The 13,803-nt window shown below is 40.3% G+C and overlaps 1 protein-coding gene across 7 annotated transcripts in view; it reads right to left on the bottom strand.

Moving 5' to 3' along the window:
* Nucleotides 1-13,803, bottom strand: part of CCDC88A (coiled-coil and HOOK domain protein 88A) — a 131,003-nt gene that overhangs the window by 69,443 nt on the left and 47,757 nt on the right. For all 7 annotated transcript variants that reach the window (XM_089528887.1, XM_089528889.1, XM_089528890.1 and 4 more), the window contains exons 6-8: nucleotides 12,755-12,838; nucleotides 9,309-9,449; nucleotides 5,654-5,823 (exon numbers count right to left, since the gene is read on the bottom strand). In XM_089528887.1, coding sequence (XP_089385013.1) covers nucleotides 5,654-5,823; nucleotides 9,309-9,449; nucleotides 12,755-12,838 — 395 coding nt within the window. The remainder of the gene's footprint in view (nucleotides 1-5,653; nucleotides 5,824-9,308; nucleotides 9,450-12,754; nucleotides 12,839-13,803) is intronic.

The following is a 13,803-nucleotide window of genomic DNA, read 5'->3' as shown; positions in this document are numbered from 1 at the left end:
ATTACAAATCATACACTGGATTGTGTTATTAATAATTAAAAGAAATATAATATCCAACAAAGCATTTTATTTGTAAATAAATCCAATACATCATAAAATATATTCTCAAGAGATTCCTACACTTCCAATTGCACTCTTCAACTGTAAATGGGATTGTTTTTAATTATACAGAACACACCAGTCTTCACTGTTTTTAAGCTATTAACTGTCAATCAAATTAATAACCGCAATTTGCATTAATTTTCCTAGTACAGCTGTTTACTGACTATCTTGGGCAGGCTCATTTCAAAAGACATGTTAATAATCCAGTCATCAGAAAATGAGATCTGTTCCTTTTATTGTATTCTAATGCTCATGACGACTAAAATATATTACTATATGAGCAGTGCTGAGAAGGAAAAGAATTTGAATGGAAGTAACAATTAGCTCTTCTAGTTTCAGATAATCTCCTCAAAACTCTCTCATAAGTAGAATATTGTTCTTGGACATCTTTATTGGTACAGGTTATAATGTACATGCTTCTCTATGCCAGGATTATGGTCCAGATGTAGTCCTGCCATGCTTAATTGCTGGGCTTGAGCGTTTGTGTGGTAATGTGGAATGATGGTATATGCTATTCAACTGATGACACTGGGAAGGAAATTATGTGTCATTTGCAGCCTGGGATAATAAGCAGGTGTGTGGGGAGGATTCAGGAACTCCAAGACACCAAGGTCATTCTTGTGAGAAGCTGGAGCTTGAGAGGGGGAAGACGGCCGAGTAAGTTCTGGGAAAACTGAATGCTCTGAGTTGTTGATAAATGGAATAAAAACTTTTATAATAGGTGAACTGCTTGGACTTTAAATACAGTATACTGTATAACTGGAAAAACCTTTTGGTCCTAACAGCTATTGTGTACTGTGATCAACTTTGCTTGCAGAATAAAGCTATTCTGGACCTGATGAGTTCTTGAGTTCATGACATTGAATCTGCCTGTAAATTACATTCTTCCTCTATGTCAACTAATGATGAAAACTACTGGAGTCCATCAAGACTATTATTTTGTCAATGCAAGACGAATGAGTAAAGACTTATTAGTTGGCTAAGGTGAAGCCACTGAATTTAGACATCTGATTGGCTGGGACCTTTATGTCATTGTAAAGTCGAAGGCTTTCATAGCCAGCATCCATGGTCTTTTGTGGGTTTTTCGGGCTATGTGGCCATGTTCTAGAAGATTTTCCTCCTGACGTTTTGCCATCATCTGTGGCTGGCATCTTCAGAGAATAAGATGCCAGCCACAGATGCTGGCGAAACATCAGGAGGAAAATCTTCTAGAACATGGCCACATACCCGAAAAACCCACAAAAAAACCTTTATGTCATTGTCACTATGTGCTCAGGCTTAACTCAGAAAGATATCTAACATATAGTCAGTGTCTGACTGGGGGTTTGGGCTGAAGACTTAATCTGCAATATTTTGACTAGTAAGTCAAACTCAGTGCCCAAGAAATATACCATGCGTTGCCATGGAAGTCAGAGACCCAGCATGGCAGAAACTTTTGCTACTCTGCCTGCATCTCTGCTAATATGGTCCATGAAAACTAAATTAGTTTTAAAATGATACGTATGGCAGCCTCAGTTTCGTCATCTTGGCTTCCAGGGAGAGTTCTGGCTTGATCTATTCTAGCACCCATTTGCTTGGTTTTTTGGCTGTCCACAGTATCCTCAGCACTTTTCTTCAGCACCACATCTCAAATGGGTTTATTTTCTTCTTGTCCACTTTTTTCACTGTCCAGTTCTCACATCTGTATATGATGATGGGGAATACCATGGCTTAGATTATTCTTATTTTAATGCTCATTTGTATGTCTTTTTAGGATCTTATCTAGTCCCTTCATATCTGCCCTTCCCATTCCTGGCTATCTTCTGATTTCCTGTATGCAGTCACCATTCTGACCAATGATTTATTCTAGGTACAGGAACTCTAACTATTTTGATTTCTTCATTGTCTAGGTTGAATTTATATATTTTTTCCACAGTCATTATTTTTATTTTCTTTACATTCAGCATTAAGCTGCCTTTGCATTTCACCTTCCTTAGAAATTGTTCCAAGTCTGTGATATTTTCTGCTAGTCATATGGTACTGTACCCTTATATACGATCGTTGATATTGATTTTCCTATCTTCAATCCTTCTTCTTCCAAGTCTAAACCTGCTACTCGTATGGTATTTTCAACATACAAGTTGAACTAATAGGGTAACAGAGTGTAGTTTTGTCTGCTGCTTTGCTAATTGGGAACTATTCTTTTTCTCCAAACTCTGCTGTAACAGTAGTCTCTTGTCTTAAGAACAGATTTCTCATCATGACTATCAGATATATTGACATCCCATGACCTTAAGATTATCCATAGCTTTTTGTGGTCTCTTCAGTCAAATGCTTTACTATGGTTTATAAAGCACATGCTGATTTTTTCCTGGAATTCCTTTGTACGCTCCATTATCCATCATATATTTGCAATGTGTTCCCTAGTGTCGCTTCCTTTCCTGAATCCTGCTTGCACCTCTAGGATTTCTCTCGCCATATGTGACTGGAGTCTATGCTGCTGAATTTTGAGCATAATTTTGCTTGCATGGGCAATTAATGCTATGGTCCTATAGTTCCTGCAGTCTTTTGTGTTTCCTTTTTTTATAATACAGTAATAATACTCAGTATATCTATTACTTTGTATGCTTGATTGTATGAATTACTGAGGCTAATATGTGGGCCTGAGACAGAGGACAAGTGGCAATCTTCAGAGGTCAGAGCTGGGCTGTAAGTTGAACTATGGTTCCACAGTTCATAAAACAACTACAGTATACTACTTCTCAGGTTTGGGAGCCATAAATTAAAAAAAACTTCAACATGCACATGATAATCACTTGAAGGCCAACCTAGTGATTTTATGACTGTATGGTTTGTCTCAAATGAGAAACAGCCTAGCTACTGAGACAGAGGCACTAAACAAACATAAATATGGCTATATTCCAAAACCCTTAGGAAATACACACGGGCATTTACACTATTAATAGCCAATTGAGTGGTGTATCATTGGGTTGACCTGAGGCATTGGCAAAAAGGCATGCTCTCCCACTACTCAAGTGACAAAATTCCCTGCAGCCAGTATGTGGAATACATGACAAAATGAAGCATGAGGCTAGTCAATTATAGCACAGCTGTTACACAACTGAAACTAAAACTGAAAAATTAGCAAAATTAAATCAGCACGACTTTCCCATTAACAGCCTACAATGAGTAGAGATGCATGATTAGCTGGCATATTTTTATTTGGTTTCAAATATTGAGGAAAACGTTTTTAAAACTAGGAAAGTGTAATTATGGCAAAAAACTTATCAGAACACCCAGAGAGAGCCATACTGTACAACTGTTTAGGTGCGAAAGTCCCCAACAGATTTCTGTCATGCTTGTGTTACATATTTTCCAATAGTAATTTGGCAAAAACTGTCATGATACTCATTTGTTTGCAGAAATAGAATTTTGGATCCAAATTCCACAATTACACTTTGTTTGTAAGACTATATTTTATAAAATGTCTTACATATCCTGGGTGATAAAAATAGAAGACACACCCTGGAAATTTGGTAAATTAAATATAGCTTCAGACCTCAGATTTCATAGCCATTTCCCACCTCCAATCACTCCCTATTATGGATATTTTTTTTTAAAAAAACCCCTCTAGTCTAGAGTAGTTTCCAATTCTTTTCTAAACACCCAAACACATCTAAGGCTACATTGCTGGTTAAGAATGTCAAATGCGCCCCTTGTGGAAGAATTAGTGTGTGAAAAACCTACTTTTTTTAATGCTCTTGTCAAAAATATAATGGTGGACATTTACTAAGCTACCTGAAACTTATCAAATTCATGTCTTCTTGGGCATCACATATATGAGAACAGCCCAAAAATTCTCAATTAATGAAATACATATTTCATGGCACAGTTAGGTTTCCTTGGGAAGTATGTCTGTCCTTGTGAATGGGCAGAATCTTAACCAAAAATAGCTATTACCATCAACAACAGGCCACAAAACAGAGATAAGCAAACACATTGGTATCAGATCCTGCAACAAGCCTCTGACAGTAACTTTCCCCTGGTATCCCCAGGGAAAACGATTACAATTTGTAATGATACTAGGTAGCACATCAAGCATTTGTTCCATTCATAATCTTCTGAAGTTATTCGGTAACAGCAGGGGTAGGCAACCTTTTTGGTCCGGGGGTCGGGTTGCTGTCCCTCAGGCGACTGGGGGACCGAAGCCGGGGGTGGAGCTTCCACCCTCCGGGGGCGGGGGCGCATGCCGGGGGTGGAGCTTCCACCCTCCGGGGCGGGGCCACATGCCGGGGGTGGAGCTTCCACCCTCCAGGGCGGGGCCACGTGCCGGGGGGTGGAGTTTCACCCTCCGGGGGCAATAAGCCGCTCTGGGCACCGCCATTTTTCACCCAAAATGGCGCCAAACTCTCGCACGACCTCAAAGAAGGTCACACGAGAGTTCGGCGCCATTTGGGGTGAAAAATGGCGGCGCCCAGCGCGGCTTTTTGCAGCTATGGGCGCCGTTATTTTTTCGCACGGTGGCGGCGGCAACCACCCCCGGGGGCCGCAACGAAGGCCTCCGGGGGCCGGATCCGGCCCGGGGGCCGGAGGTTGCCGACCCCTGGGTAACAGCAATGCCCTTCTAATTCTACAATTCAGTTTCAATGTTTTAAAAAAAGGAATAAACAGACAAAAATCTGACCTATACACCATAGACTTTCTTATCTACTATTGGTCCTAATGCTAATGTCAAGTTCTGCAACTAAAGAAGAGTTTTGGCCACTCTCTCTTGAGTTGGGGAAGCTATCTGACTACTGTCAGGTCCACTGTTTACGAACACTCACTGAAGGAGGACATTTCACAAGTTTTCAGAAGTCCAATTTTCCATTTGAATTTAACTAAGGCCCATTACAGACCGCCCAAAAGGGGCGGTCTTGGGCCGCTGCCGGTTGCAGCGCGGAGGAGCCGCAGCAGCCAAACCGCGCGACTCCTCGGCGCTGCAAAAAAGGAGTGCAGAAATCGCACTCCTTCCGGCAACCTGGAAGAGCCGCCGCAAGTGCCAAAGCGCGCACTCGCGACGGCTCTTCTGGGTTTAGACGTCTGGACGCTGCGTGTCCGTTACGTCAAGATGGCCGCGACCGTCTGTATAGGGTGCCGCCATCTTGCCGTACGGAATACGCGCGAGGGGAAGGCGTGTGCGGAAGCGCCGCCCCTCGCGCGTATTCCTGGCACAACGACGGCGCCGCTTAGGCCCGTCTGTAAGGCGCCTAGGATTTGACAGAAATTTAGCAAGTTACAAGATAGCTGATTTGCAAGTCGATAGCAACACAACGTGATCTCTAATTAGAATTTTGTATTAATTAAGTACCCTTTTCTAATTTATCCACTTAACAAACAAATTACACTAGGAGTCCACTGTTACTAAGTCTCATAAAGTCTAATCCAATAGTGAAGTATCAGGTACCACTGTCTCCTACATAACACCACAGCATCTTAGGCTAAGATTCTTTTCTTCCATTCTAAAATAGCTCTATTTCCTTGAAACATGTATAGTTTCTCAGTATTTTATTGCACTTAACAGCACACTTACAGTTCTTGCCTAAGCCTTCTGATTTTTGCTTTGGCATCTGCTAGCTCCACGGACAAGTGCTGTCTGCTTTCAGTGCGTTTCATGCCTGGCGATCCACAAGGTGATTGTGCTGCTGATGCATGAGGTAGAAAATGAAGAGAATCCCGTTCTTCAGAGAGTTCTACGATAGTCTAAGATTTTTTTTTGAAAAATTAAACAGATGCATATAAGGAGAAAGATGACTCTCAGTTACACAAAGTATCATGTATAAAGAACTCAAAGGCAACAGTGGAGATCTCAGCATCTGAATTACAGTTCTGTCTGAAAAAATTTCTATTGTGTGACAAACGTATTGGATCCCACCCAGAATGATCTGTACCAGTATAACTGTTGACACATGCTTTGCTGGCTGGGGATGAATGAAATTTAGACAGGGAAAACAAGATAAAAGAATGCCTCAGTATTCTTTCTTCCAGTCCAACATCTTAATCAAATTCAGTCTGCTGTGGCTAGAACATGTAAAACCTTTAATTAATATCCCCTGTAACATGTATTTTGTCTTGATGGTAGAAACTGGATTAAATAGGTCCATCTGTGAGGTTCTTTTGGGGCTAAAGCAACTGAAATCATTTATAGCTACTGTACGCAGACACTTAGGGATATCTCACTCAGCGCATCTCTCAATGCTCCCATTTGAAATTATGGAAAGTCATGTTTCCCTGTTCCTGTCATTTTATTACTCTTCCTGCCAACTTGTAAGCAAGCATTTCACTTTTCCTCCTCCTAATTAAAATTTATAAAAGACATACATAGCACAAGGATTTAAATATAAAGAGATTTAAAAGGAAGCTCTGCCAAAAATTTAAATATGGAAAATACAAAGAGGATCGGAAATCCTTCCATTTGTGTGTAAAGCTAAAGGAAATATAGGACCAACTGCAGAAAAAGAAAAATACGTTGGTAGAATACAGAGCTAATACAGAGCTAAGTATCATATATACTAGTCTAAGTTGAGAAATTTATGCTCAAAGATTGACCCCAAAATCCTGGGTCGGCTTATATATGGATTGATATGGTAACACCGATGACAGTAGCTCATTCAGTGACACATACACCTTCTTCCCCACTTCCCCCCAATGCTTTGAAATGCGCTGCTGGAAGCAAAGAGTGCAGGGCGATTTTTATTTTTATGGGAGTAACAGCTGATCCAGTCTCTCTCTCTCTCTCTCTCTCACACACACACACACACCTTCCTCCCAACTTTTCCTCATCCAGTATGCACACACACACGCATACACACTTTTTCTCGCTCCCTGTAACAGCTCCTTTTATGTTTGGCTCTCCCCCAACTGACGCTTCACCACCACCTCTTCCTCACCCTGTGAGAAGACAAGCCAGCAGCTGCAGACAACTGTGGACGGGCCAGCAGTAAAGAGCTTCCATTCTAAGGAGAGTCTACAGTAAAAGTAGGTTTTTTGGTGAGATTGAAGGCGAAGAGGGCACCTGTGACTGTTTAACCCCACTGCAAGGAAAAAATAGTGGAGTTCTTTGGCGCTTCCTCACTGCGGCAGAGAAACAGCCGCTGTCCACTGCTGGGGAAACACTGAAGAGCCACCATGGACCTGAAGAGCCTCAAAGTTTTACCCTGGATTTATCCACTGGTCATACCAAAATCCATAACTTTGGCCCTAAAACTTGCCCTTGACTCATAAATGAGGTCAACTTATAGTCAAGTATATACGGTAACTCATTTTTAACAAGCTACTCTGGTAAATGTTCTTTGTTTTTAGTAGTGACAACCTGGAACAAAATTACTTTTTGTGCTTGTAATATCCATGACTGTAATTTACTACTTTTCAGTGGAATCAGACTGGGTATAATATGCCAAGTAATGCTGACCGAGTAACCCAGTGTGCTTACTCAGTCTGAGCAATGTCAGGGGAAGGAGGACAATCACATGAGCGGCTGCCTCAAGTGGCAGCTGGCAACAAAGATGAGACAGAAAGATAGACAGGGAGAGAATGCAACTAGGGAGGAAAAAGGACATACACCAACAACATGAGCTGCACTAGATTCAAATTAGTTGGAAAGTTTTTAAAAAAGGAAACCTTTAAAAATAGGCTGCCTCTTCTGCATTGCTGTACTTTGCCTGGCCATGGGGACTGGGCAGTGGGAGGAAGAATGGTAACAGATGCTGCTACTACCAGAAAAAGGAAAAAAAATGGGAAGGAGGAACGGAGGGAGGGAATGAAATGTGTGCAAGATGGTGAAGGAAAGCTGCCTTGTCAGGCTGGTTTCCCAAATGCCAACACATAATGGTGCACATGTACTGAATATGTTGAATAGGAGTATGGAGGAGAAGTTGCTTCTCCACCCATTTGCAAATGAAATCGGTTCCATTTAATGAATACTTTAAGAAATTTGTCTGTCCATATAGTACTCCAGCCAACACAGATTTTACTTCATACGTTAGACTACTAATCCATACCATTCTAATTGATAGGAAATGTAGTCCAATGTACCTGAAAAGAAAGTGCTAGGAAAGGACTGCTTTGTCTTTTGCATTTTTGACACAATTTCTCAGTTGCAATATCTGAGTTGGCCACTTGGGAGTATCAGTGAGCACATCTCTGCATTTTCCATGGCACAGTAGCAACAAACAACAGCCTGCCTCTGAGGCTGAGAAAGTGGATTTCTATGGCAAAGAAGGGATTCAAACCCTAGTCTCCTGGACCAACACTCAAACCACTACACCATGCTAGTGATGAGTAATTCATGAGTAATGAGTAATTCATCAAGTTATTGTTCTGAGCAGGAGTTACAGTCTTCTGAGTGACTAGAGTAAAATAACTACATAGTTGGTTGTTTTTTAAAAGTAACTTCAATCTCTGCTTAACTGTTAAGAAAGAAACTTGAATGAAATACCAGTTTTCAATGAAATATGCCCCCCCCCAAAAAAAAGATCATGCTACTCTTCAAGGGAGAAATAGTCCACTGATAAGGAATACTAAAAGAGGTGCAAACATAAAGAATAGCATAAGAAGTGAATGTTTTAAAAGGAATGAAAAGAACTATGAAGATAAACCAAAGCATTTTAAAAGTGAAAACTTCTGAGTTTAACGCAGATCAAAAAAAGAGGAAACCACAGAACAGTCATTATTCTCCATGCTAAGAAATACTGTTGATTATGAAAATGGCTTGATAAAAAGGTAACTAGTTTGCAATGTTTTGCAATGCTTTTATCTTTGTTTTCATACTTGTGTATGGATTTGAACCCATGCCACAAGCAAGACTCATCATCAACAGCTGATCCTCATACTTTTAAATGGATTACAAGAACATTAATTTTATTCATGCATTCTAGCAGCAGAGATCCTTGTCTGCAGTGGTTATTGTTATTTTCAGCTAACAGCTATTCTCAGCACAAGGCAAGAAGATTTTTTAAAAGAAAACAGAGCATACTACAAAATAATGGGACCGAGTCACTTCTTTATAGCTGAAGGGACAAGACCTGCACCCCACCAAAATGTACTAACCCATTCAAGTTAAAACTCTCTACATCAGTTTTTGCAAACAGCTGCTTAATTACATGAGGGTGGGGAGTAAATGTTTTAATTTCTGTAGTAACGAAAAAATATCCCCAAAAAACATAACGAAAAACTGGCAAGATACATACCTCAGAATGTTCATCTCTCTCATCTATAAGTCTTTTTAAATGCAGTGCCATGTTTTTTAAGAGAGGTTCAATATAGTCATGTGACAAAGAATTATCATCCATCCACTGGAGATCAAACACATTTTCCTGATTATGAGTTACCTACAGAGGATAAAAATCATAAAGAAGTGAAAACTTTTCTGATTTCGGGGTATGCAACCTGTAGTTTGAGATCCCTTGCCACTTTTTGGATATGTTATTCCTATAATGCTGAAGAAGGAAAAGGTGTATGTTCACTGTAAACAAGGCAGCTACAAAATATGTACTTCATTTCAAAAACACACTGCATTTCTAAAAGGAGAATTCAGCTTAAAATAAGGTATGTGCTGCCTCATGCACTTTTGTTTTAAACCAAAATCTCCCTCTCACACTTTGGCGGGATACATACCGCCATTTAGTACGTCTTCTATACGTACTAGGGTTAGGAAGGGGCGGTGCTTCCGCACCCCCCTAACCCTAGTACGTATAGAATACGTACAAGATGGCGGCGCCCCTTCCACATGGGCGCCGCCATCTTGACTTACTGGACGCACAGCGTCCAGACGTGTCGCGCCGCTTGTGACGTAGCGAGCGCGCCCCTGGCGCCTCGCTACGTCGCAAACGCGACGAAAAAAGAAGCTCCATTTTGGAGCTTCTTTTTCGGTCCGCGCGGGAGTCGGGCCGTGTGAAGGCTCCGGCTCCCCCGCGGACCTACTGGCGGCGGCGGCAGAGCGGCGCAAAGTGGCGGTATGTACCCCGCCTATGTTTCATTAGTAGTGGCTGGATGTGACCCACAACAGGTTCAGGGACCCATACCTGGTGCAATTTGTTCTCTTAATGCTAAGATTACAGAAAGACATACTAATTGTGACTGACTGACTGTGAAGCAAATAGTTGGAGCTTTTGTCTGCCTCAAGAAACATCATGTTTACGGTAATCAATTTTTTTGAATATTTTGCAATTCTACATATTCCAAAGTTGTCCTAGAAAAATAAACTGAAGCGTTTGATCCAAAAAGCCTCAAGGTTTTCATCTGAGGCAGCTTATAGACAAACAAACGTAAAATAAAGCCTGCTTTCAGACTTACAGTCTCATGTGACATAACACTGAAAGAAAAATGGGATGGAATGGAATATACAGTTCTTGATGTCAGAGTTAAACAGTTCTAATAATATCCACTGGTACTGTTCTTGAATAATTATATGTTTATTACAGTCTTTTATAATATGTTATTTTTAAATATACACTGCTAAAATATTTATACAGATACCTACTGTTTAATACTAAAATAATTATCTGTTAAGAATCTCTGCTTAGTATTAAAGATACAAGCTTATCATAGCTAATTCACATCATTTACTTTTATAAATGAAACATTCCCCATCTCCCATTAAGAACCAATGGTAGTTAATTTAAGTCATAAAGATAGAGAACAAAATAAAAGCAAAACATGCTTCCAAAGTCACTCGTTGACTTATTGTGACCTCATGAATTTCACAAGATTTTCTTAGGTAAAGAACACTTACAAGTGGTTTGCATTTATCTTCTTCTGAGGATGGCTTTGTTGTTGTTATTTCAAACATATGGTGACCTATCATGGGGTTTTCTTGATAAATTTTGTTCAGAAGGGATTTACCACTGCCTTCTTCAGAAGTTGAAAGAGTGCAACTTGCCCAATGTCACCTTGTGGGCTTCCATAACTGACCAGAGATTCAAACTCTCCTAGAGTCCTAATCCCAACCCCAAATCACTAGACCAATGGTTCTCAACTGGTAGAGCAGGACTCATGAGGGAAGAGTTGCTCAAGCAAGACTTGGAGGCCCTGATCCCTCCTCCTTTGCTTCCCAAACTTATCGGACCTGGGGGGGGGGGAGAGAAGGAGGGCACTGGAAGCAACTGGCTGTGCCTCAGGGAGAATTAGAGGGAGGAAGAGAGTAGGGAGGCTCCCTGGATCATGGCCTCTGGCAGGGTCCATCCCAAGCCACCACTTCCTCTGGCCCCAACCCATCCCATCACTGCCCTGAGAATGAATGTTTCAGTGTTAATCTTTGTGTGAGAGAGTAAATGAGTATGCATATGAGTGAAAGAAAGAATGAACCTACAAAATCTGCGCTAGAAAAATAATACAGTTTGACATCACTTTAACTGCCATGGCTCAGTGTTATGGAATTCTGGAATTTGTAGTTTTCTCAGCTATTTAACCTTCTGCCAGAGAGCTCTAGTGCCAAAACAAACTACAAATCCCAGGATTCCATGGGATGAGGTCAAACTGCATTATTTCTGCACTGTAGATTCAGCCTGGATGTGTATATCTGTGAGCATTGGTGGATGTAAGTGAGGCTGTGTTTGAGACAGTATATGTAAAATTTATGCTTGTGTTAAGTATTGAATTTATTTAGATAAAACTGTCCTAATTATAGTAATGCTATTTACTTATAAAACATTAAAATATGAATATACATGAATGTGTGAACAAAAATATGTACACTAAACAAAATATTTTGATTAATATACTATATGGGGGGGGGGGGCACAACATATGCAGGTAGATGTAAAGGAGTCACAAGGGTAAAATGTTAGAGAATGACTGCAATACACCAAACTTATTTATTTATTTATTTAATACATTTCTGTAGTGTCTCCCAACCCACAAAGGATCCCCAAGATGAAGAATGATGGCACCAGAGCTCTCTAGAGAAGGCTAAACGTCTCACAAAATTACAGTTCCCAGAATTCCCTAGCATTGAGCCAGGGCAGTTAAAGCGGCTTCAAACTGGATTACATCTGCAGTGTTTAGGACTTAGGATGTAATAGCCCCTTAACTACCCAGAAAGGCTGTGCTTGACAGGACTGAGCTGATGTAATAGAGGGAGCAAAGAATTGTTTCTCTGCTGCCTTCAGTGCTGCAAAGTAGATTCTAAGATGGGACTTACTTTCTTTCACAGGATAGACTCAAATACTCTCCTTTATCTGCCTTTGGCAGAATATCTTAAGCTAGCCCTATCTTTGCTCTAGTTACTGTCCAGCCTGATTCATTGCTCTTAGAAAGCCAAAGAGCAGATTTGGTTCTGTGATAAGAAGAGGATATTTAGGTGGTGTCAATAGACAAAGTCATTTATGAATTCCAATTAGGGATTCCACAGGACCACTGATCATCTTAATAGGAAAATTTAAGGAAAATAGCAAGAAAATATTCAGATCTCCAGTTCTGTGGAGCAGAGAATTCTAAGAAATGTTTCATACCTGTAGCATCTAGTGACTACCCCTAGATTAAATCTAAACAGGAAAGGATTTATAGTGTGTCATTTGTAACACGACTTTTATAAATATCCATCACATGATGCTTAACAAATGATAATCAAGACACTTGGCTTCCTCCTAAAGTCTTTGAATACTTTAATATTTTTTTAAAGTAAAGAAGTTAATACCTCTTGTATATGAGCTGCAACAGCTGCTCTTATATCAAAGTTTAAACTCTGAATTCTTTCAATAAATTCTTCTTTCTTCTGACACTAAAATAAAAATAAACAAACATTTACTCATAGCTGGTTTAAGTGTTCAAATATACTGCATCATTTTTAGTAATGTAGGGCCCCTTCAATAGCTGAAAAAATTGTTTACATAAATAGATAAAATACCAATATAAAATGTGAAAGAGAAGCTGTCAGTGGTGTACATATCTGACAATTACTGACTACTTATCTCTACTTCAATCAAATAATTATATGGAAAGAAAAGCTAAAACATGCATTCAACAACATCACTGTTAGATTTGTAACTGGCAATAGTAGTAACTTTTATTGCCTAATTCTATGATGTACAAGACTGAGACTGTGACTAGACCAAGTGTCACATAAGAAGAGTTTAAAATTTTATTTTTCAACAAAGGGGAAAAGCTGATTTCCATTTTTATTGAACATCAATCTCAATTCATTTTTCCCCACTTCCTCTGTTGCCTTGGTCTATCACAGGAGTGCCTCCTGGTTAGATTCCAGACAATATGCATAAAGAAAGAACAAAATCCTAACAAAAGTAATGTTAATCAGTGTTTACATCTAATATTTAGTCACAGCAAAAGTTTACTTAAAATTGCATGTACCGTATATACTCAACTATAAGTCAATCTCATGTACAGTGCATCCGCATTATATGTGGGCATGCTATACATGGCTTTGAGCTTATGCGCAAAGTTGTATAGAGCCACGCGGGAGCGTGCAAGGTGCGGTGCGTCCCATTCGAATGAATGTGGCGCGCAAAGCCATGTATAGCGTGCCCGCATATAACGCGGGCACACTGTACATGAATGGGGCTCAAGCATACACAATATCTGGCTTACGCGGGGGGGGGGGCTGGAACAGACCCCCGCATAAGCCAAGGGCGCAATGTATAGGTCGAGGGCAAGTTTTGGGGCCAAGGTTATGGATTTTGATATGACCCCTGAACAAGTCAAGAGTAAAACTTTGAGGCTCCTCAGGGC

The sequence above is a fragment of the Sceloporus occidentalis genome, unplaced genomic scaffold (assembly GCF_023333645.1).
Source record: "Sceloporus occidentalis isolate IW3139 unplaced genomic scaffold, rSceOcc1.0.p SCAF_6, whole genome shotgun sequence".
NCBI classification, from domain to species: domain Eukaryota; kingdom Metazoa; phylum Chordata; class Lepidosauria; order Squamata; family Phrynosomatidae; genus Sceloporus; species Sceloporus occidentalis.
Note: the sequence above shows the minus strand (reverse complement) of the source record. Positions and strands in the feature narration are given on the sequence as shown.